This window comes from Ursus arctos, unplaced genomic scaffold, assembly GCF_023065955.2.
Source record: "Ursus arctos isolate Adak ecotype North America unplaced genomic scaffold, UrsArc2.0 scaffold_14, whole genome shotgun sequence".
In the NCBI taxonomy this organism is placed as follows: domain Eukaryota; kingdom Metazoa; phylum Chordata; class Mammalia; order Carnivora; family Ursidae; genus Ursus; species Ursus arctos.
The window spans coordinates 12,889,553-12,912,399 of record NW_026622808.1 but is presented as its reverse complement, the minus strand read 5'-3'; the positions used below and the strand labels follow the sequence as shown (position 1 = coordinate 12,912,399).

The 22,847-nt window shown below is 65.0% G+C and overlaps 2 protein-coding genes across 3 annotated transcripts; one reads left to right on the top strand and one right to left on the bottom strand.

Moving 5' to 3' along the window:
- The first annotated feature begins 1,912 nt into the window (after positions 1 to 1,912).
- Positions 1,913 to 5,648, top strand: CUNH19orf25 (chromosome unknown C19orf25 homolog). 2 transcript variants are annotated; one of them, XM_026480912.4, is made up of 3 exons: positions 1,913 to 1,979; positions 2,236 to 2,367; positions 3,899 to 5,648. In XM_026480912.4, exons 2-3 carry the CDS (start codon positions 2,238 to 2,240, stop codon positions 4,123 to 4,125), a joined length of 357 nt encoding a protein of 118 aa, XP_026336697.1. In that variant the 5' UTR covers positions 1,913 to 1,979; positions 2,236 to 2,237; the 3' UTR covers positions 4,126 to 5,648. The 2 variants fall into 2 exon arrangements, with proteins under 2 accessions (XP_026336697.1, XP_057167395.1); XM_057311412.1 differs by lacking the exon at positions 1,913 to 1,979 and adding an exon at positions 1,995 to 2,146.
- Positions 5,649 to 6,448: 800 nt separating this feature from the next.
- APC2 (APC regulator of WNT signaling pathway 2) lies at positions 6,449 to 22,559 on the bottom strand. The gene is made up of 14 exons (XM_057311414.1): positions 22,405 to 22,559; positions 22,151 to 22,241; positions 21,846 to 22,026; positions 20,775 to 20,883; positions 20,572 to 20,688; positions 19,954 to 20,031; positions 19,701 to 19,799; positions 18,747 to 19,134; positions 18,188 to 18,283; positions 15,570 to 15,709; positions 14,985 to 15,062; positions 14,640 to 14,756; positions 14,059 to 14,273; positions 6,449 to 13,284 (listed from the first exon to the last, which is right to left on the bottom strand). The coding sequence occupies exons 1-14, from the start codon at positions 22,543 to 22,545 to the stop codon at positions 8,325 to 8,327; spliced, it is 6,810 nt and encodes a 2,269-aa protein (XP_057167397.1). The 5' UTR covers positions 22,546 to 22,559; the 3' UTR covers positions 6,449 to 8,324.
- Positions 22,560 to 22,847: the final 288 nt, after the last annotated feature.

Here is a 22,847-nt window from a genome sequence, read left to right as displayed (position 1 = left end):
GGTGCCAAGTCTGCGGTCTCCTTTGGGGCAGGGGCAGCCCCATCCCCGGGGCATGGTTGGGGGTTCCCCTGTGCCCACGTGGAAACGGTCTTCTCCCAGACGTCAGGCCCCAGAGGACCCAGCGGCCCGCAGAGGAGAGGGGGTCAGTCCAGGTGCCAGAGACCCCAGTTGTGGTGGGGGCCGGAGCGGGAGCGAGGTGGAGGATTCCAGGGGCAGCCCACTGCGTTCCTAACTCCTCCTAAGTTCCTCTCCATCCTGTTGGGCAAATTTCTCTTTAACCCTGAAAACTCAAATGGCCATTTATGCTGCTCCTGCAGCCCGCAGGCAGGTCTAGGGGTTTGTGATAATTATGCTGCTTTTCCGCCCCCCGAGGGCCAAGGGTAGTAAGGAGGCCGAGGGAATTAGAGGCTGGAGGTACATTGCTTTCGATTACCCCAAGCTGGATTTCCCCACTCTCTGTCCGTGGAGGAGCCTGTTCAGGACGTGTCACACACGTGGACTCACACGCCGCAGGGCCCTCTGTGTCTGGTTCCCTCCCTGAGCGTCGGGGGCTTGATCTGGCCCCGGGCAGCGCGTGTGGGCACCGCTCCTGCTGGCGGCCGAGGGATGGTGTATTGTGTTGATCCACTCACCCATGGAGCTGTGTCTACCTCTTGGCTGCTGTGAATGCTGCTGCTCAGAACGTGTGTGTCCGGGAGGGCCTGGCCTCCTCCTTGGAGTTCTGGTGGCCCCGTCTTTGCAACAGCGCTAAGTCTAGCACCTGCTTCTCCAAACGTAGGATCCAGAGCGAGAGTTTCCCCACCTGGCACGTGGTAAGCGCCCAAAATGTGCCAGCCTGGGGCAGCCACTTTGGGATCCCAGCAGTTCCGTAAACCATTACACAGAGTTACCATCTGACCCAGCAATTCTGCTTCCAGAATGTACCCATGTACCCAAGAGAAACAAAAACACAGATCCACACAAAACCTGTACACACTGTTCCCAGCAGCATGACCCACAACAACCCAAATGTTGTTCATCTTGTGAATGGACCAACAAAGCGTGGTCCATGCACGCCCAGGAGTGTCCCTCGGCCGCGAGCAGGAACGAGGCGCCCACCCGCGCTGCCCTGGGGACGGACCCCGAGCCGCCGACGCTCAGGGAGCGAACCAGACACAGAAGGCCTCACGGTGTGAGTCCACGTGTGTGACACGTCCAGAATGGGCTCCTCCAGAGACGGGAAGGGGGCTTGCGGGGGCGGGGACTGGGGAGAGGCTGGCGAGTGACAGCTGATGGAGACATGGCTTCTTCTTGGGGAGATGGAATGTTCTGGAACTAGACTATGGTGATGGTTGTACATCTCTCTCTCTCTCTCCCCAAACCACCGAATTGTACACTTTAAACAGGTGGACTGTATGGTATGCAGATCACATGCAATAAAGCTGTTAAAAGGCACAAACCTCCCCCCTGCTCCCAGCCTGTCTTCCTACCCTTAGCTGCCAGGGGAGGCGCCCAGGCGGGAGGAGGTTTTAGGGACCAGAGGGGCGACCGTGATGGCATCTAGCAAGCGCGCAACGCCGACCTGCGTCCAGCGTGCCTGGCAGCCAACCCGGAATTGGCACAGCCTCCACCCCTGCGTGGGCAGTAACTGTGTTCCCACGACAGCCCCGTGGGTTGTGCGTCCTCTCCCCTTTTGCCAGAAAACCGGGACTCGGTGTTTTGTGACGCAGCGAAGGAAGCTGGGACAGCACCCCACCCCATGCTCTTCCAGGACCCGCGAGCCAGGGAGGCTGAGGTCGCGTATTTCCTCGGTCTGATCTGACGGGACTGGGACCTTCGAGGGCGCGGCCCCTTTAAGAGGGGGCGTGGCCTCGCAGCGAGGGGCGGGCAGAAGCCAGAGAGGCAGGAAGTGCACGTCGCGTGCCTGGAGGTCGGGGCCGCCCTGCGACCGGAAGCGGAAGTGGGCTGTCAGCGGCGTTGGCCTCTGTACGCGCGCAAAGGTGAGGCTGTAGAGGCTCACGAGGCTTTCACAGGGAAACTGAGGCAGAGATGGAGCCGGGCGCCAAAACCCCTGGCCCCATGTTGTCGGTCGTTGGGAGAGCCAGAAGCGAAGCGAGCCCGAAGGGGCGGGGCGGGGCAGGCTTCCCCGGGAACGGGGCTCCGGCGGGTGTGTAGGAGTTCGCTGGGCGGGAGGAAGAGCCCAGGAAAAGGCCGAGAGGTGGACGCCCCTGTCAGCGCCCTTTTTTTCGCCTCCAGGGATGGGTTCCAAGGCCAAGAAGCGAGTGGTGCTGCCCACCCGCCCGGCGCCCCCCACGGTGGAGCAAATACTGGAGGACGTGCGGGGTGCGCCCCCCGACGACCCCGTTTTCACCGCCCTGGCCCTGGAAGGTACGAGCAGGGGAGGGACGACCCTGAGACCCCAGCGGCAAGGGGCGGGGGAGTACACCCGGCTGCAGTCCGAACAGCAGGGCGGGTGAAGCCGTGGGATTACAGGCGCGATCCTTACTGCTTCTGAGCTCGCTCTGCGCGCCTGTAAGGGAGGGGCGCACGGGTCGCCCCCACCTCCGGCCACATCCCGCTCGCCGCCTCTTCTCGTACAGCCAGGCAGCTAAGAAAGCGGTTTTCGGGGCGCCCGGCCGGCTCGGTCGGCGGAGCGTGGATCTGGATCTCGGGGTCGAGGGTTTGAGCCCCGCGCTGGGTGTGGAAATAAAGAAAAAAGAATGGATTTTTCGTTTTTCACCTGCGGGGGTGAGAATGCATGGTGACAAGGGAAGTGGCCGAAAGTTGGGGTCTCAGGGTTGGGAGGTCGCGTGGACGCCGAGCCGTGCCCCCAGCGTGCACGCCCAGCGGCCGCCTGGGAGGCGGATGGCAGAGGGGGCATTGGGACGGCCAGCCGTGCACAGCCGAAACATTTATGTCCGTCCTCTTGCGGGAAGCCTGCGTCCACCTGTGGTTCTGGAAGACGGAAGCACTGGGCACATAGTTCTCGGGTGACTTCTGTGTTCTGCTTGATGGGGTTCGTGTATTCATTCGTCAGACCTTCACGGAGACCGTGTTCTGTCCGCGCTGGCTGCTGTTCTGAGCACTGGGGCTAACAAAACGGCCGAAGTGCTCGCCCTCCGGTTACTCCAGTGGAAGAGACATTCACCTTAGTCTGGGAAACCAGAGATAAGAAGAAATGCTTTGGGAATTTTAAAAAAACTAATAGGAAAAGTTTGGTGCTTTGCTCCATGTGGCTGTAGTTCAGTTGCTCAAGAGCCACTCATGGCCGGTGGCTGGGTCTGTATCAGACCATCCGGAACATTCTGTTGCACGGCGCAGCCCCAGGAGCATCCACCAGTGTTCCCAGGGATGGGAGATTGAGGCCCGGGCTGTGCGAGGGCCATGGAGGGGGAGCTCTTGCCTGCAACCACGTGTGTTGTGTGGCCTGTGTCCCTCCTTAGTCCCGACGAAGGTGATAAAGTGACTTGTAATCAAATCTCAGTGTCTGGGCCTGTTCCCACCCCGGGAACCAGGCAGGGTGGAGAGCATCTGGACACGTCTCTGGGCGGCCTGCAACGCTTGCTGTCTCAGTGCTGCGCTCCCCAGGTGTGTGCTGTTTTAGGAAGCAGGGCCATGTGGGAACGTGCCACCTCCCTGACTGTTGGATTTCACAAGGTTGCGTGGCCGGGGAGGAGGTTCGGGGAGGTGCGATGTGGTGTCTGGCTTCGAGAGTGGGGTGGGAGCCGGCCTGCTCTGTGGTTCCATCATGGGTTCGCTGCCCTTTGCAGGAGTGGAGGCCGATACCCAGGCAGGGCCTCAGGACACAGGAGCCAGGCCTCTGTGTGATCTGTCCCCTCTAGTGGCATGCTTTGCTGAGGGGATAAGCTGTGTCCTCTCCCTGCCCCTCCCTGACCCAGGCGCCGTGTCCCGTCCCCAGACTCCCCAGGCCTCTCCGGGAGGGCAGAGGACACGGAGGTGCAGCAGGAGCAGCTCTACCAGCAGAGCCGAGCCTACGTGGCCATGAATCAGCAGCTGCAGCGGGCGGGAGATGGGCTGAAGCAGAAGTGTGAGGAGCTGTGGCGAGCTGGTGAGGCGCTGGAACGTGATGTCGGCCAGGTGAAGCAGGTGGCGCTGCCAGGAGCCATGGCCGCCTCCTTGGGCTGAGTGGTCCGCCTGCTTGCCCGAGTACCTGCAGCCTGAGCAGGGCGCCCCCGGCTCCCCATGACCCCTGATCTGGCACAGCTTAGGCCCCTGGGTGCCCTGGTCTGGGTGTGCCCCAGTACCCAGAGAACCCCGGGACACAGCCAGGCATGGGCCCCTCCCTGGGGGTCAGGGCTGGGACGGTGTGGGTGCTGCTGACCCCAGGGCCGTGGAGCCCAGATTGGACGTCACATGGGGTCACCAACACCCGAGGGCCAGGCCGTCCACCCTCCTGTCCTTCCCTCTGGTGACCCTGCTTCCCCACATCATCCCTGTGGACTGAACTGGTGGGACCCACTTTGCTGCCTCTGCCCAAATCCGCCTGACCCACAGGGCCCCCGAGATTCCAGAAGAGGCAGGGGGTTCTGTTCCCTCCACCACAGTGGCCGTGGCTATGTGAGGAGCCGATGCCCGGCAGTGCCCGGATGTGAGATGGGGCCTCTGGTGGGTGCTGCCCCTGAGGACCCTGAGGACCCTGATCTAGGGTGTGGGCGCCCCCACCGGGCAGGTTCACCGTCGGGGTGCAGGACCGGCCTGTGGGTTGTGGGACTGCATCACAGGGGCTCCTGGCCTGGGCCCCATCAGGACAAGCTGGCCCGTCTCCCACGGAAGCCCTTGCTGGCTGCCTCCGTCCTGGCAAGCTTCGTCTGTGGGTCGGTGTGGGGGCCGTGGAACAGAAGCAGATCTTGAAAAGGGCTTTTCAGCCTAAAAGATAGACTTTTGGAAGGCCAGAGCAGCAGTGGGTGCCAGCGGCCTCACAGAAGCCAAGCTGCTTGCAAGTGTCCCCACGAGCCCCTCCGGTGACATCCGCTCTGGGCCTGGCCGCCTGCACAGTGCCTCCGTGAGCTGCCCTCTCCTGGGTCCCCGGGGGTCCAGAGCAGCACGGCGGGGCCTGACACCATGACCCCGAGCATCCCGGAGGTGTCTCCCTTTCCCTGAAGAAGGGGAGCCTGCTTAAGCCTGAGAGACCCCCAAAACTGGAAACCAGAAAGTAGGCCTGGGGGCACAAGTGTACGGAAAACACAGGCTTGGCTCCTGTTAGGGCAGTGGATGCCGAGACTGCCCTGTCCAGGGCCCCTTCACCCCTCAGCCCCCTTCCACAGCCACGAACAGCCCGCCCGTGGTGTGAGGAGCTTCCCCCCTCCCTGCTTGGCCCTGGTCTTCAGGGGCTGCCTGACTCCAGGGTGCTGTCTACTCTCCAGAGCGCCCCCCCCCACGTCAGGCTGGGGCACTCGCGTGGCCTCCCCGTGCTGCCGTCCTGGGGCCCAGGCCACGCCAGCTCTGCCTCCAGGGACCCACCCAAGGAGGACTTGTGAAAGTGTGTCTGAGTCGCCTTGCTCCTGGTGGAAGCCAGGCTCGGCGGTCTGCCTGCAGACCCCGGGCGGAGGCCCCTCCCAGCCCCCACCCCATCCGCGCCCACTTGGAAGGGGAGCCACAGGCAGTGGGGTGCGATTCGACAGCTGCATTTATTAAAGGTGCGTGTAAGATGCCTGGTTCCGCGGCTTCCTTCCGCTGGACGCCGGCTTTGTGGCTCGTGGGGGCAGATGGGGCTGTATTTACACGTGTCCTGTAGCGCTGCAGAGACCGGGCAGAGACGCAAGGGGACAGGCTCAGACAACCGGGCTCGGGCTGGGGGTGCGTGGCCGCCAGCCGGGGGCAGCAGGGGTGAGGTAATGCCGTGCCAGCGGGTGTCGCCAAGTTCAGCACGTGGCTCGTAGTGGTGCCCATCCGACCAGGGCCCCGGGTCACAGGCTTAGGCTCCCAGGCGTTCCCTTTGGGCTCGCTCCGGGGGTGCTCCAGAGGCGGATGGGTCCCTTGCGGTCCCCCTGGCGGGTGGCTGGGTCCATCCCTCGGGTCTTGAGACCTTAGGCCTCCGGCTCCCGGCTCAGGTTGATTGTCGGTGACCGCCACCTGCTGCCGCCTCCAGGAACCCTGTACCAGGGCGCCTGCTGCCCGCCCAGGCTGGACAATGAGGTGCGGCTGTGCCCCCATGCGTGGGGGTGGGAAAGGCAAAAGTGGCTGCCGGGCGTGGACGGGGCGTGGGCTCCCAGTGTGCCGGCCGAGGTGGGGCTGCCCCTCTGGCCCTGCCTGTGGAGAGAATGCCTGAGGCCAGACGAGAGGCAGGCAGAGGGCAGCAGCGAGGGAAGGTTCCGAAGCACAGGTCTCTCCCCCAGGCATGGTGGTCTCTCCACTCGCCCAAGAGGTAGCTCTGGGAGTTCTCCCCACGGCCCACGTGGGGAGACTGAGGCACAGAGCGGCAGAAGCACTGCCCAGGGTCTCACAGTGCACGGGTGCTCAAAGCCATGGGCCCCCGTGGCTGGACGAGCTGGTGGTGGGTCTGCTGCCACTTGCCCCCCACCAAGCCATTGCGGGGAGCACCTGTCCTATAGAGATGCAAGCATGTGTGGTGATCCCCAAATCCAGAAAGGGGCTTGGAAGACCCCCAGTCTCCGCCCTTCAGGCTACAGTGGGGACAGGGACTGGCAGTTTCTGAGAAGAGTCCGAGACACGCCTGTGTGTCCCCAGGGGCGTGCTGTGGCCCTTCGCATGTGGGCTCAGCCACCATCCCTGCCTCCGCTGCTTGCCCCCCCGCCTCTGCTCGTGGGCCCTCTCCGGCCAGGCCTTGGCTCCTGTCTCACGGGACGGGGCGTTGGGTGGGGGGGAGGGAGGCGTGATGCAGTACGACAGCAGCAGGGCGTCCGTGGGGTCTGGGATCAGCATGGTTCCCGAGGGCTCCCCGCCAGGACGGTCAGCCACAGGGAACGCTTCCCGGTAACGGGGAGGGATGGTGGTGTCTGCGGGCGGGGGCTCACCACTGCGCTTCTCCAAAGAAAGGCCGTGGCCGCGTCGTGTCTGCTCTAACAGCGTCTGCTCCGGGCGGGGAGTGGCGCTCTGGTGCGGCGGCTGTCACCGCAGATCCGCTGGCCCCAGGGCCTTCGTGTGCAGGAAAGAGGTCCTTGGCTCTTTGTGCAAGGAGGTGCCCTCAGAGCTGACGCTGAGCACACACGCACGCGGTCCCTGAGCAGGCTGGCAGGGGAGAGGGGAAGAAGTGAGGCCTCCCGGCTCGCTGTCCCTCTGTCCGTCCACCTCCAGGGCAACACCACGCTAGCACCCGGAGGCCAGCCTTCCCCCGGAGGCCAGGCCCAGCCGCAGCTGCGCTCCCGCCGCTACTGTGCTGTGCCGAGGACGTGCTGCACCCGGCACGGAGCCTGGGGAGCCCAGCCCTTCGTGTGTCGCGAAGGAGAATGGAATCCGAAAGCGGGGCAGCCGCCTTCGGGAACGTCTCTCCACACGTGTCCTCCCACGGGGTGCGCTCGCAGATCTTGGTGTCGTCCCAGCACCCCCACACCTCCCAGAGGGTCACCCTGCAACACGCCTGGGCCTCCTTCCCGCTGCACCGCACCCACCTCCAGGGCCTCCCTTCCCCCAACCAGGGCCTGCGTCTATGCCAGAGACCGTTCCAGCTGTCTGTGGTCCGCGCACCGGCCTCTCCCTGCCCTTCCAGGCTGCTCCGGGCACCAGCCCTGGGACACTCCTGACTCCCTAAGTGGCGCAGTCTGGGGCGGGGGCTCTGAGTCGGGCTCAGCCACTCCCCGCCCCCACACTCCCCAGCTGGGGCTGAGAAGGCAAACAAACCTGCAAAGCCATCATTAACCAATTACTGGGCCTCCAAAATTACAGGCTTCATCCCAGCGTAGGCTGGGCCAGATGTCTAGGCCCCCAGCCGGCAGGCGCTGCTTAACGGGGCCACCCTCCCCAGCCTCTCCCCCACCTCGGGCGGGCTCTGTCACCTCCCTGCGGCTCCTGACATGGGAGGGTCTTGCTGAGGCGTGCGCCCAGCGGAGCTCGGGGCCCTGGAGCTTGCTGCTGAGGGCGGCCCAGGCCGGGAGGGTAGGCTCTGCATGCCGGCCAGGTTGGGGCCAGACTGCCTCCCTGTGCGCACTCCAGGCTGGGACTGGAGGTCCCTCCGGCAGCCCCGTTCCCTTCAGACCCCCGGAGCACGGAAGCAAGCGTCTATGCATGAGATGTGAGGCCAATTCAGGCTGCGGTGGGGCTCCAAGGGCAGGGGCTCTGTTGGGTAGATGGACCCTGGGACCACCCTCCCAGGCAGCCAGGCCAGCCCTTGGCCAGGAGAGGGTGTCCTAGAAGGCCGGCCCTGGCCACTATTCCCGGAGGCTGGCGGGGGCAGCGGTGGGGGCTTTCTCTGCGGCCAAGTCCGTGGTGGTTGCCACCATGGGGCTGGGCACGTAGTTGAAGGGGGGGACACGGGCTGAGCGGCTGGGGGAACCGTGCCGGCTGGCGGGAAAGCCCCCCGCAGCCACCCCCAGGCCCTCATGGACAAAGGGAGCAGAGGTGGGAGCCTTGATGGGGCCGGGCCCGTCCACATCGCTGCCAAGGAGGGTGGTGGGCCCGCTGACCGGGGCCTGGGGGGGCCCCCTGCTTTCCAGGCTGGGAGATGTGCTGGAGTTGGTCTTGGTGGCAGCAAAGTCCTCTGTCTGGACCACGGCATCGCTGGTCTTGCGCTGTGGGGGGCCGTGGGGGCCTTCCTCAGACGGGGCTCCCATCAGTGGCAGGGCAGTGGCAGGCAGCGTGCTCCGCAGGATGTGCGGAACGTCCTCGTCCCGGATGCGACGCCACGTGGTGCCTGGCGCTGCCACCCTTGGCAGAGGCCTGGCCTCCCCATCGCTGCTGCGGCGGGCGGCATCGGCGGTGGGCCCGGGGGTGGCCCCGTCAGGCCTGCGGGCCACGCTGATGTGCGGCAGGGAGGCGTACCGCTTGACCGCCTCGGGCCGGGCGGCCGGGGTGCGGACAGGCAGGCGGGACGGGCTCTCAGAGCTGGGGCGCCGGGCTGGCCGCTCGCCGGGACTGGGCCCGGCTGCGGGGGTTCGCTGGGGGACCGGAACCTGCCTGGGGGCTGCCCGCAGCTCGTCGCAGCGCGAGGAGCAGAGGAAGACGGCAGGCAGCGCAGGTCGACCGCGGCGAGGCGAGCCGCCCTGGGAGGCGGGGGGCGCGGCCTCCGGGGTGGACAGCTCTGAGCGTCGGCGGTGCAGCAGGCCCGGGGACTCCTTGATAAAGGTCAGCTGCCGCCGGAAACCCGAGCGGTCGGAGGACTCGCTGCCACTGGAGCGGGCTGAAGCCACGCGCACCAGGCCCAGGCGGGCCCCTCGGGTGCCGGGGCTTCCCTCAGCTGCCACCCGACCCCGGGGGCCTGGCTCCGGGGCTGCCCTGGCCAGGGGTGGCGGCCCACGCCTGGCTGGCCTTTGCATGAAGGGGATCCGCACAGGTGACTTCTGTGTCTTGTGCTGCTTGGACAGCAGGGCCCGTGTGGGTGTTTGGGGCACCAAAGATGCCCCGGGGCCGGGGAGGGACCCTGAGGCCTGGGCCCCTGGGGGCGGTCTCCTCGTAGGAGGCTGGGAGGCTGGAGAGGCCGGGGAGGAGCCAGATGAGGAGGCCTTGGCCAGGCGGGCGGGCGGTGTGGCGCTCCTCTGGGGAGGGCTCAGCGCCGCCAGCTCCGAGATCTTGCCTGGCCGGTGCAGGCTTCGAGACCGCTGCTGCCCAGGACTGGGGGTTTTGGCGGGGGCTGCTGGCTGTGCCAGACTGGGGGGGCCCATCTTCCTCGGTGCCACGCGGCTGCCAGCGTTGCCTTTGGGCTGGGCCCGAGGGGCCGGGCTGGGCACATAGATCACAGTCCGTCCCCGGAGCACGGCCGGCACCCTGCATGCAGTCTTCTGAGCACCACGCAGCTTCTCGGGGCCACTGGTACTGTGCCGGGCCAGGGCCGAGTCCCGTTTCTCCGGCCTCGCGGCACTGCCCGCCTGGCCCCCAGCCTGAAGCCGCCGTCCCTTCCTGTGCAGGGGGGGCTGCAGGGTGGAGCTCCCTGACAGCCCCGACCCAGACAGGACAGAGTCAGACCCAGACGAGGCCTCGTGGGTGGCCGATGCCGCCGCCTGGTGCAGCCACGTGACAATAGAGTTGGCGCCCTCCTGGATGGCACGCCACTCAACGCTGTCAAGGTCTGAGGCGTGGTCTGAGCCTGCCGCCTCGTCCACGCGCTCCCGGGGCCCCTCTGCTGGCTGTTTGTCTGGCTGGGCAGCTTGGGGCTTGCGGCGCCGTAGGCCTGACGCCTGGAGCCGGCATCTGGGCACTGCGGAGCCAACGCAGCGCCGGAGCAGCCCCGTCTCTGCCCGTGGGCTTGGGGGGCCATTAGACCCACCCCCAGTGCCTGGGACCTTGTGGACAGCTGGGTCAGGAGCATGGGGCCGGCTGGCCGGGTGCTCAGGGGGGTCAGGCTCGCTGAGGGAGCTGGCGGAGGAGCTCAGGGAGTAGCACGGCGGTGTCTCGTCAGCGATGAGGCTGGGCTGGGCGCGGGCGGCCTGCATGGCCTTGGGCGTAGCCTTGGGTGCGGCCGGCACCTCCTTCCGGCCAGCCGGGCGCTCTCTCTTCACTGCACGGGGGATGGCGGACGCCCGCCGCGGGGGTGCCGCTGCCTCGGACGGCTCCTCGTCTGAGTCGTCGTAGAAGCAGTACACGGCCTCCTCGGTGGGCGTCGTGAGGCACAGTGACTGCGGCGCCCCGTCCCCGCGTGCCGGGCTGGGGCGGGCACTGTCCCGGTCCCTGCAGGCGCTCGAGGGCCGGCGGAGGGGCAGCTCCAGCCCCACCCGGTTCCTGCCCGCTCCCTGGGCCTGCTCCGTGCTCCGGCCTGCTCCCCATGCCCTGTGCCTTTGCCCAGTGGCCTGCCTGGCAGGGGCCTCACGACCTGCAGGCTTCTGCCTGTCCGAATGCCCGCCAGCCGGGTCCCTGGGAGGTCCCTGCAGTGTCTCGTCACTGAGTGAGGTGGCACTGGAGAAGGTGACAGGTGTGCCCTCGGCAGAGTCGGTGCAGGACTCGTCCACCCGGGCAGGGGCAGGCACCAGCATGTAGACGGGCACGGGCAGTGTGCGGCATCCGGGCACCAGGGCCGAGGCCACCTTGCGGAGCCGGGCGGGCACTGCCGCCCCCAGGCACTCACGCAGCAGCTCCAGCTCCTGGTCGGCGGCTGCCGGCCCCTCGAGGCAGCCACCAGCCTCGTCCCGCCGGCGGTGCCCAGCAAAGTGCAGGCCGGGGCCGCCGCCGCCGCCGCCGCCGCCGCGCTCAGGGCAGGCCGGGGGCAGCAGCCGCAGCTCCACGTCCTTTTGCACGTAGTGTTCGTGCAGGGCCAGCGCGCTGAGGCTGGAAGCGCATGAGAAGTTCTCGTCGGGCTTCTCCACGGTGAAGCGCACGCTGCCCGCGTCCAGCTCAGACGGAAGCCGGCAGCGCTCACGGCGGTCTGCGATGTCCAGGAAGCGCTTCACGTAGCTCTCCCACTGCAAGCTGAACTGGGTGCTCTCGCGCTCGCCGGGGGGCACAGGGGCCAGCGGGGGCGTCTTGCTGCGGCTGGGGGGCATGGTCTGCCCGGGGCTGTCGGGCAGCTCGCTGGGGCTGACCGTGCCGCTGCCCAGCCCACTGCACGGGTCACTGGGGACAGAGCTGGCGATGGACGGGCTCTCGAAACTGCTCAAGGAGCTCACTGAGCTGCAGCGGCTCAGCACCAGCGGCGTCTCCTGCACACAGTTCTCCGAGGAACTGGACGGCGTGGTGTCCTCGACCCCCAGTCCCCGGCCCCGCTGGGCTGCTGGGATGGCCACGGGCAGGGAAGTGGTCCCAGGCCCGAGCCAGGCCCCGTCCAGGTCTGCCTTGCTGGGTCCTGCCTCCTCCAGCCCTTCCAGGGATGAGTCACTGTCCAGGTCCCCGGCCTCACTGGGGCCTGGGCGGCCAGCCGAGGACAGCGAGGACAGGGAGCTGCAGCGGGACAGGCAGAGCGGCACTGTCTCTGCCACCAGCTTCTCCGGCACCTTGCTCAGGCCATCCGTGGGCAGCCAGGCCTGCTTCCGTGCTCCGGGGGCCAGGGGCGCCGTGCCTGCCCTGGGGTTGCCCTCGAAGAGCGGCACGTGCTGGTAGGTGGGCGACAGCTTGATGGTGCGCACGCAGGCGTCTGCGGCAGAGGCGTCCCGGGATGCTGGCTCCTGGCTGCCCGGCAGATGGAGGTCAAGCCGGCTGGGCCGCACCTGGCTGCACGGGGACCCCTCGCGGTGCTCGGTCAGCACGGCCAGTGGGCAGGGCCGTGTGTGCTCGCGGGGACAGCGCCCATCACCGGTGCTGCCGCTGTTGAGACTGTCATTGGAGAGGCTGGCGTGGGCAGCCTTCAGCCGCAGCAGTGGGTGGGCACGGCCGCCAGCCTCCTGCCGCCTGCCCTTGGGCCGCCGGCAAGGGGAGCAGGACTGGGCCCGACCTTCGCGCGGCGCCTCCTGCCCGGGGTCCCCAGAGCTGAGGCTGAAGCTGTCATCAGACGAGGTGTGTAGGGCGGAGATATCCTCCACCAGCCGGTCGATCCGCGCCACTGCCAGTGCCAGCTTGGCCTTGGCCCTGGCCGCCACGGCCACCTCCCCGCTGGCCTCCTTCTCCGCCTCCAGGCCGCTGCGGCGGGCAGGTGGGGCGCGGGCCAGCGCCTGCCCCTGCAGGAAGGGGCTCCCCAGGAAGAGTGACAGCACGGCAGGGCTGGCGGGCTCCGCGGTGGCGGCCGCGGCAGCCAGGGAGGGCGCCTCATCGTCGTCAAAGCAGCCCGAGTCCGAGGCATAGTCCCGGGCCAGCCCATCCAGGTGCCGCAGGGGCGGCAGCGGCTTCTTGGAGGCGGGGTCGGCCTCGGCCTCGGCCTCGGGCAGGCCCTGCTTCTCCAGGTGGTCGAGCGCCTGCGCCAGGTGCCGCGTGTCCAGCTCGGCCTCTAGCGCCCGCTGCTTCCGCACGTACAGGCTGGGTGCGCAGGCGCCCGGGGAGATGGCCGTGGCCGTCGTCTGGTATTTGGCCGGCCGGTGGGCCAGCAGGTTGCGCAGGGCGGCGGCGCTGCCCATGGCGATCATCTTGTGCTTGGAGTGCACCAGGTTGCGCAGCATGCCCACGGCGCCCAGGTCCCACAGCAGCTCCTGGTCACGCGCGCTGCGGGCGGACAGGTTCCAGAGCGTGCCGCAGGCGTTGCTCACGATGGTCAGGCTGTGCGACGTCAGGTGCTGGAGCAGTGTCTGCAGGCAGTTGTGGTCCCGCAGCACCTGTCTGCAGCGGCGGTGGGGGGGGGGGGGGCGTCAGGCCGGCGCGCGGCCCCGCCCCTCCCGGCCCCGCCCCTCCGGCACCCCGCGGGGGTCAGGCAAGGCACCAAAGTAACTTTAAATTTCAGAAAACGGAATAAATATTTACTAAGATATATATTAAAATAATAAATTAATACTTTCTTTTAATGTAAAATTGACTTTATCTCATTTTAACACGACTACATCTTGTAATATTTTGGATATACTTGTACTGAAGGCAAGTCTTACCTGCTTTTAAAAATGCTAAGTATTGTTAATTAATAGTATTGTTTAATAAATAAATGTTTTATTGGCTTTAATAAATAAAATCTTTAGCACAAGTATAGCCCATGCCATTTTTGGGATATACTTACACTAAAAATAAATGTGATGTATTTTCCTACGTCAAAAACATTACTATCATCTAATAAATAATACTTTATTTTGACAAGGAATGAGTACTTATTAATACAAGCATTTATCATTAATATTTAGTAAATAATACATGTTTTTATTTTAATAAGTTTAAAATTTAGTATAAGTATACCTCACACAAGATTTGGGATATACTTACACTAAAAAAATTTCGTCCCTAGGGACCAGTCGGGACCCTCTGCTTGCAGCACAGAGCAAGGCTTGTCCTGCGTTCACAGCAGAGTGGGCTCTGCCATCCGCAGACCCACCCTGCACCCCAGCGTCCACCTTCCCCTGGCGCCCTCACGCCTCCCGCTCCGCCCCTGCTGGCCATGGGAGGGCCGACCTGTAGTCCTCCCGGGTGGCCACGAGGCTGGACACGTTGCGCAGGATGCCGCCGCCGCTCTCGATGATGGCCAGGGAGTTGCTCTGACACTTGTAGGTCAGTGTGCTCACCAGGAAGCCCAGCGCGCCGTCCACCTGGCAGATGGCCGCCTTGTTCTCAGTGCTGTGTGCTGACAGGTTCCACAGGGCGCTGAGCACACTCTTCAGGGTGGACTCCTAGACACAGCGCACGGAAGAGGGGGTCAGTGGCGGGGGCACGGAGGGGGCAGGCCAGCCCCGCTCACGCGCCCTCCCCATCAGGGTGTGGACAAAAGGCTGGGAGGAAAGGCACCCAAATACGTTTTCCAATACAAGTAAAAGTACAAGTATCTTTCAGAGGCAGGGCTGGAAGCCCCAGGTGTGGGCCACCTGCTACACAGTGCACTATATGGCTTGATTGCCCCCTAGAGATGGGGAACTCACCCCCCTCCCGTGGGTCTCCCTGCCCTGTGGCTGGCACTGAACATTCCTGGCCGCTCCTTCTTCCCGAGGCCTGGGGTGAGCTCCCCCTGCCCCCAGCCCCCAGCCCCAGCCGGCACCCACCTTGGAGGCTCGCAGAACACACTGCATCAGGGCAGTCATGCTGCCGACTTCCCTCAGCACCTTCTTGCTGTTGATGTCAGCTCGCCAGGACAGGTTACGCAGGATGCTGGACACCACCTGGACCAGGGCAGAGGATGGACTGGGTGCACCTAGGGCCCAGGCGCCCAAGGTCCCCACCCCATCCCCCACCCCGCGCCAGGAGGGGCCGGGGAGACACTGAAGGGGATGCCCCTCACTGGAGACTCTCCATACCCAGGGGAGAGGGGGCCTTGCCAGAAGAAAGGCCTCAGGCGGTGGGATGCCCCGCAGGGCACTCCTGGTGCCACACCCACACCACCCAGGTACCTGGTGGAGCTCCTCGCTCTCGGAAGCCAGCTGGGCCACGATGGCCTCCATGCAGCCCCGGCGGGCACACAGCGTGGCCTGTTGGTGTGACAGAGGGAAGTCACGCCAGGCCAGGCGGGGCAGGGGGCATGAAGTAGACCCCCCCACCTCCAGGTTCCCTTCTCTGCTCACTGAGCACCTACTAGGGGCTGAGCTTGAGCCCCGGCCCTACCCTCACTGCTGCATGCTGTGGGGGAGGGGCAGCAGTCCGCCTGTTGCTCCAATGAGGGCAGGGAGGCCCAGACCAGCGCGGACACCCAGCCCCACAGTCCAGAGGCACCATGCTTGGCAGAGTCGGCCCCAGAGCAGCCAACAGCATGGTGGCCTGGCTGACCGCGTCCAGACACCAGCCTTCTGGGCCCCACCAGCCCTCTCTGGGCCTCAGTCTACCCGCCTAAAAGTTGGGGACAACTGTCCCCATGTCTCAAGGCTGTTTGGAGGCTGGGATGAGGTCGAGGGAGGTGCTGGCCCCGCCCCCTGGCCGGCTCCGCCCCCCTCCGGCCACCCCTCCCCGCCCCCCCCGCTCCCCCCCCCACCCCCCCGCACCTTGTTGGCGACGTCCCCGAAGGTGAGGTTGGTGAGGGTCATGCCAGCATATCGGCGGAGGGCGAGGTTGAGCGGGTCCCGTGTCGTCTTGTGCATCTCGTAGTCCACCTGCAGCAAGTCCGCTACGGCCTGCAGCCCACCTGCGGGGACGCGGGCACGGGCGCGGCTGCGGTCAGGCGGGGGAGCCCTGCCCACTGCGGTGCACCCCGAACCACCCACCTGCCTTCCTCCTGGCCTCAGATGCTCTCTGCTCCCTCCCACCCCACACCTGCCCTGCCCGGGCCCCCTCCCCAGCCGGGTTCCCAGGGCTGCTTGCCAGCTCCCGGGCCTTTGCACGGCTGTTCTCTCTGCCTGGAACGCTCTCCCCTGCTATTTGCCCAGGTTCCTGGCTCTACTCCCAGCTCGAGTCACTTTCTCAGGGAAGCCCCCCAACATCCCACACGAGAATTCCCTCCAGACTATTAGACCGCGAGCCACGGAGGGCAGGGTGCGGATGGCCTGTGCTCAGGAGATACTGTGGGGGGAAGTGATTCCGGGGAATGGTCGGTATGGAGAGAAGGGAAAGAAGGAGCAAGGCAGGCGTGAGAGGCCCCATATCGGTCGTCTCCCCATCGCAAAGATGATGGGGGTGATGCCAGTGTCCCTGGGGCAGGAAGTGAGCAGCACACGTCTAAAAAGTCCCCGATTAACCTGCCATAGGTTCACAGCAGCCGAAAGGTGGACATGACCCAAATGTCCATCTGTGGACATGGATGGAGGGGTGGACACTGTGTCCGTCCATAGGGCAACATTCCTCAGCCGCGAAAAGGCGGGCACTCTGACACCTGCTACCCCATGGGCGGACCCCAAAAACATTATGCTCAAGGTTCTTTATGTGAAATAAGCCAGACCCAGAAGGACGGACCCCACTCCCAGGAGGCCCCCAGAGGCGTCCCGTCCACACAGAGAGGAGCTGGTGGGAGCCAGGGCTGGGGCAGGGGGTCGGAGTCCGTGCTTCCTGGGAACAGCGTCTCCGTGTGGGGAGATGGAACGTTCTGGAGACAGAGGGTGGGGTGGCTGCAGGGCGAGGTGAGCGTGCTTCACGCCGCGGGGCTGTGCGCCTGGAGACGGTTACGGTGGTAAGTCTTATGTATACTCTACCACAGTCTGATTTCTTTCTAACTCGGTCGTACACCCAACGTGGGGCCTGAACTCACGACCCTCAGGTAAGAGCCACACTCCACTGACTGAGGCAGACGGGCACCCCTAAAAACTTTAATACATAATTATAAGTTATTTCAGGGGACACTTCCAAGGCCTTTCACGCTTCTGAACGTGGAAACCCCAGTGCTGGAAACCCACAGGAAGGATCCGAACGAGAACAGACAGAAAGTGCTGTGAACTCCACCGCGGGTGGGACCAGCCGGCTAGGGGGGCCTGGCGGACACCAGCAACACACAAGTGTTTTGCCCTGGGGACCCCTGTATCCTCCGAGCGTTTCTGAGAACCCCCAAGGAGACCCTGTTCTAGACCTGCTGGAAATGAAAGTGAAGCCTTTTAAACCCCAGAACGTAAGGTCGTCAGAGTAGGAGCGTCGGGAAAATGCTCGAGAGAAGACTGGGGTGGGACAGGCAAATCACATCTCTTGTGTCCTTGTTAAAAGAACGTGACCTTGGGGACCTCTTAGAAGGAGCCCCTGGGTCACACTTTGAGAACGAGTTTCATATGAAATTATACGTGTTCATGGTGCGGGCGTTCAGGGTCAGAAGGGGATACAGCCCAAACGGAAACCCTCCGCTCCGACCTCGCGCCGGCTGGAGGGAAGCACGGCCCGGGCCGTCTATCCTCCTGTGTTTAGCCTGCATTCTGGGGCACGTGTGTGCAGCCAGACTGTGCGGGGAGCAGCCCGAGCCACCTCCCCCTCTTCCGCCTACGACAGGAGAACTTCAGAGGGACGCAAGAGGCCGCAGCCTGCGACCAGCTCCCGGCGACTGCACACCCGCGGTTTCCGGATTCAGGGCTTTATCTGGGTTTCTTGCTTCCTTGTTTTCATGTGCTTCCTTTGTAAATCCAGCCAGAGGGTAAATTCCTAGCTGGGGGGCTGGGGGGGCATCGAAAGTGTGCACACTTGTAAAGTACCGGCTGGAGCCAATGCCCCTCCAGAGCGCCTGCGCGCGCGCTTCCCGGGGCTGCGCACCGGCTTCCACACAGCCAACCGTGGAACGGGCTCCACCCCTGGGGCGCTTTGACTGCTCTGGGTGAGGAGTAGTATCTCATTTTGTAATCAGGACGGTGAAAATGCGCATATGGTTGTGATGTCTGAACTCTGCCACTCCTTTTTTCCACGTTTCGATTACTTGTATATGGAAAGAGATACGATCCTTGTAATGCCTGCAAACCTAGATTTCACAAGGTCAACCCCCCCCACCACCACCACACAACCCCGTGGCTCCGATTCCATGAATTAAATTGGGTTTTTCACCTTTGCTATTGGCTTCCTGAGCAAAGTCACCTCCCTGTTCTCTGAGCCCCAGCACCTTGGTGGCTGAAAGCCGGCCCTGGGCGGAATGAGGCCCAGCAGCCCCCGGGGCCATCCGAGAAGCGGTGTGTAGTCATGGAGGAGGCGAGGGGGCACTCACCCAGCTCGTTCATGGCGCGGCGGTATTCCTCGTCAAAGGACAGCTTCATCACAGCACAGGTGGCCTGGCAGATCTGAGGCTCAATGGGGACCGGGGCTGTGGGCCAGGGGGCAGGGTCAGAACTCCCCACCCTACCCGCTCCTGGTGTGTCCCTGCCCCTCCCTGCCTTCTCCACCCCACGGCCTGCACCGACCCCAGAGCTTTCCAAACCGCTGCGCTCGGGTCACACGGGTCACACGGGGGCCCTTCCAGAGCAGGGTTGCCTTACCGCACCTGTCTAAAGCCAGGACAGAGGGTGCTCCCCCCACCCCCCCTGGGGATCGCAAAGGGAGACGAGGTAGTCCCCGGTGCTAAGTACCCTTCGGCAGTGTTTTTGTCGTAGATTAACTTTGCAATGAGCTGCAAAAATTAGGAGTCTCAAACTCTGCACCCCGCTTGCAAGGGTTACCCGGGACCTAGCCAAAGTCCCCAGAAGGCCTCGGCCAGTGCCTGGCACAGCGGCGGCCCCTCTCACTGCTCACGGTCTGGCCCGGCCACGCGGAAGCGCCCACATGCTTACCGCCGCTGTTGCCGCCTCCGTCGGCGCTGTCCCGGGCCTGCAGCCAGTCCCAGCACGTCTCACAGTAGGCCCGGATCTGCTCCAGCACGTGCAGGACGCGCATCTCCTTGCGAGCCAGGCCCTGGTCCGGCTGCGAGAAGACAATGTTGTGCAGTGCCGCGTTGGCGCGCATGCGCGCATCCTTGGCTCCCGGCGCCCCGGGGCTCCCATTCCGACCCCCAGTGCCAGCCTCCGTGCCGTGCAGGATCTGTAGCAGCAGCGGCAGGCACCCCGAGCGGCGCATGGCCACGCAGCTCTCCGGCGAGCTGGACATCGCCAGCAGAGTGCGGGCTGTGTCCTCCTGGTCCCGCGTCGCCAGCATGGACAGCAACCAGAAGACCACCTCCACCTGGGAGGGCAGGGGATGGAGTCAAGGTGGGGAACACCACCCAGCTCACCGGGCCCCAGCCAGGGGCAGCCCCGGCACCCCCGTGAGCCGCCCAAACACAGTGAGTCCTGTGACCCCAGCCCAGGAGAATCGTTTGCTCACCCCGAACCCCCTCGCCCTGGGGGCCAGCGCACACACCTGGGGAGGTGGGCAGGAGGCATCAGCCAGCACTGGAGTGCCCCCAGTTCAGGAGGGCCAAATGCCCACCCTGTCGTCCCTCACTGGGTACTCCGATGGGTGACCTCCTACGTCTAAGGCTCGAGTGCCCCCTCCCCAGGATAGCTATTCCCCACCCACCTTACCAGGCCGCAGACCACATGCTGGTCCTGCCAGCCTCACCACACCCCCCACCCAGGGTGGCCCCTCCACACCTGGGGATACATTATGGAGATGGAGGAGGGAGGGTCCCCCACGCCTGACAGAGACGCGGGACCCACCTCACCATACACCTCAACCCGGCCGGCCACCCACAGCCCTCTCACCTCAACCCACCCGCCTGGCCCCACAAAAACCTGGATACCCCTCACCTTGCTGTTGCCCGGGGGAGGGACGCCATCCTCAGGGTGCGTGGGGACCTCAGTCTCTGGGTCCTCGTCCACCGACACTGACTTCACCGCCAGCAGGGCCTGTGCGGAGAACGCCAGGCCCGGGGGTTCAGTTGGGGAGCACCCCACAAAGCGCCCAGACTGCTGCCGGCCACAGCCCTATGACGGCGTGGGTGGGGGCTACGGGCCCGTTCCAGCACCCAGGGCAGGGCCCCGGCTCCCCCCCTCCCCGTACCTGGGGCTCGGTCTGTTGCACGCGGTCCTGCGCCGACAGCAGTTCCTGATCGATTTGCTCCAGGCGCGAAGCACGGATCTGAGCCACAGAAAGGTGCCCGCTGGGGCTGACCCCGCCCCGGCTCTGGCCCCGCCCACTCCCTGCTGTGACCCCACCCACTGCCCAAACCGCACTTTGACGGCTGACTCCACCCCGGCCCCGCCGCCCCTGGCTCTGATCCCACCTATTCCTCTATATGGCCCCACCCGCCACAAACCCCGCCGTGTTACCTGACTCTGCCCACATCCCGGTCCCACCCATGGTCCAACCCCAACCGACACTGACCCCACCCACTCCCTTATTTGGCCCCGCCCACCCCTGATCTGGTCCCGTCCACTGACCGAGGCCCAGGGCTTGCTCATACTCGGCTCCGCGCACTGTCCGCCCCCTGCCCCCACTGTTCTCGGACTCTGCCCCCTGGGCCCAGCTCTGCCCTTAGCCCCCTCTGGCCCCACCCACAAAGGGCTCTAGCTCTGGCTCCGCCCCCTGAGCCAGACCCCGCCCACAGCAGTCCCCGCCCGCTGGGTAATGCCCACTTCCCCGCACCTGCTCCGCACCCGGCCCAGCCCACCGCCTCACCTGCGCCCGCTGCACCATCTCGTCCGAGGTGCCGAAGCGCTCCTCCATCAGCGAGCGGATGTGCTGGGCCTCGAACTCCAGCTGCTGCCGGATCAGGTCCATCTGCATCGAGAACTGCTGGGAGGGGCGGGCGGACCGCGGTGAGGGCGCGCCCGGGCCCGAGGCCCCCGCCCGCCCACCGCCCCTCCGCCCCGCCGGCTCACCGTCTCCACGTGCGGGAGCTCGTCCAGGCGCTTGGACAGGCCCTGCAGCTGTGAGTAATACCAGAGCTTCTCCTTCTCCTCCTTCTCGATCTCGTTCAACAGGAAACACCTGGGGGGGGGGGCAAGTCGGTGGGCGCAGGCTGGCAGCGGGGGAGCCGTCGTGCACGTGGTGTTTACCTTGATCGCTTGTTGGGTGCTGGCTGTGCCAAGTTTCACAGCAGGGCAGAGTCTCGCCCTTGGTGCTCCCGGGATTGGGGTGGGGTGCAGAAAATTAATTCAAAGGAAAGAGGCAATTCCTTTATAAGTTCTGGTCCGCGGAGAAAGGCTCTGAGGGGGCTGTTGTGCCCCTAACACCTCTCCCGCACTTGCTAATCTCCCCCTAGCCTGCAAAGACCAGCTCTGGCTCAGGTGACCCCAGGCCCAACAGTCTCCCTCTTAACAACCCTGGGGTGACGCTGCTATTTCCATTGTACAGAGCTCCATGTTTAGGCTCTGTGTCTTTTTTTTTTTTTCTTTAAATAAAAATGTATTGACTTTAAATAATTTTGCCTACGTTGCATATAATTACAGGCCAGAAGTCTGAGGCTGGGGGGCTTAGGAGACTCGCCTGAGGTCCCACAGCACAGTGTAGACCTGACTCCAAGCTGCTCTTGAACTGCCCCATCCGACCCCACACAACCGAGCTGAGCTGGGAGCCCGGACCCTGCTTTCCTCTGCTGGCCACAGGCCGGGTTTCCTGGGCCACAGCCCCTCTCTCCACAAAGGAGGCCTTGAGTCCTTCTGGCTCCAGTCCTGACCCTGGCAATGGACACAACCCCGTCCCTGGTGAAGCCTGCATACTGGGGACCCCTGAGGACATCTCCCAGGAGCCTTCCTCTTTGCCGGGAACACCCCTCGTCTTTGTCCTCCAGAGGGGCCGACAAAGGGGGAAGACGAGCCACCAGCAGCCTGTGTGAGCAGGGTCGACTCAGGAGGTGGGTGGGACACATGCCGGTGGGCCAATCGGGGGCCAGGGATCGCTGGGGCGGAGCTGTCTGAGGGCGGGGCTTCCCGCCACCTGCTGTCTCTCACCGTTCGCGGTCCAGCTCCTCCAGCAGCCGGATGGTAGCCCGGCTCAGCTCCCCAAAGCTGTCCTTAGAGGGCCCAGAGCCGTGGACGGGACTTTCTTCGGGGGTCCGCGCAGTGGGCTCGGGGCCTAGGGCTGGGGGCTGGAACTTGAGGTTGTACAGGCTGGTGATGTCCATCTGCAGGGCTGTATGGGCATGGAGGGAGAGGGCGAGGTCAGTGCCCCCTCCTGCTCCTCCTCCTCCCAGCTCCCTCTGGGGCAAGCTGGAGACTGCCCCAGGGTGCAGAGGGGCCCCAGGCAGGGCCCTCACCTTTCAGCTGCTCCAGCACCTCGGTCTGCCCCAAGGACACCAGCACTCCAGCCTCCTGCTCCAGCTTGGCTTGTAAGTGCTTCAGGACCTCCTGAGGGGGGGCGGGGAGGAGTACCACCAGCATCAGCTGGCCGCCCTGGGCTGCCCGGACCCCCCCCTCCCCCGCCATGAGACGCCCCAGCCTGGCCTGCCGGCCTCGGGGTCCAGCGCCCTGGTGTTTGTGCCTGCAACCGCCTCCCCAGCCCCACCCTCACCTTCATGCCGGAAGTCTCCGTCTCCAGCTTGGACAGGTGGCTGGAATTGTCGCGCAGCTCCTGCCTCAGGTGACTGTTCTCGGCCTTCAAGGCCTCCACCTGCCGCACCAGCTGCTCGTAGGGTGCCACGGAGCTCGTCATCTTCAGCTCCTGCAGCACCTGCGGCCACAGGCCAGAAGGTTCACCCAAGGGTCTAGGGAGGGCTGGCCCTCCCATCCGGTCCTGGGGTGAATCCCAGCAGGAATGCCTGGTGTGGACTGCTGCAGGGCTGGCCCTGAGGACATGCGTCATGGCCCGTAGAGCGACAGATAGCGACAGATGTGGGCAGGGCCACGTCGAGACAGACCACACGTCCAGCCGACCAGCAGACACAGACGCGTGTTCGTCCTCACTGCTGGGCTCCCAGACCCACGAGCTGACAGCCAAGGCCCAGCCCCACAGAC

What these genes read in the sequence shown, in the direction of transcription:
- CUNH19orf25 (XM_057311412.1), top strand. Translation starts at nt 2,029, where the DNA reads ATGGAGCCGGGCGCCAAAACCCCTGGCCCCATGTTGTCGGTCGTTGGG. An exon ending in CGGGAACGGGGCTCCGGCGG is followed by an intron (nt 2,147 to 2,235) that starts GTGTGTAGGAGT and finishes TTTCGCCTCCAG; the next exon opens with GGATGGGTTCCAAGGCCAAG. An exon ending in CACCGCCCTGGCCCTGGAAG is followed by an intron (nt 2,368 to 3,898) that starts GTACGAGCAGGG and finishes TCCCGTCCCCAG; the next exon opens with ACTCCCCAGGCCTCTCCGGG.
- APC2 (XM_057311414.1), bottom strand. Translation starts at nt 22,545, where the DNA reads ATGACGAGCTCCGTGGCACCCTACGAGCAGCTGGTGCGGCAGGTGGAG. An exon ending in GAGGAGCTGGACCGCGAACG is followed by an intron (nt 20,884 to 21,845) that starts GTGAGAGACAGC and finishes CCCCCCCCCCAG; the next exon opens with GTGTTTCCTGTTGAACGAGA. An exon ending in AGCTCCCGCACGTGGAGACG is followed by an intron (nt 20,689 to 20,774) that starts GTGAGCCGGCGG and finishes CGCCCCTCCCAG; the next exon opens with CAGTTCTCGATGCAGATGGA.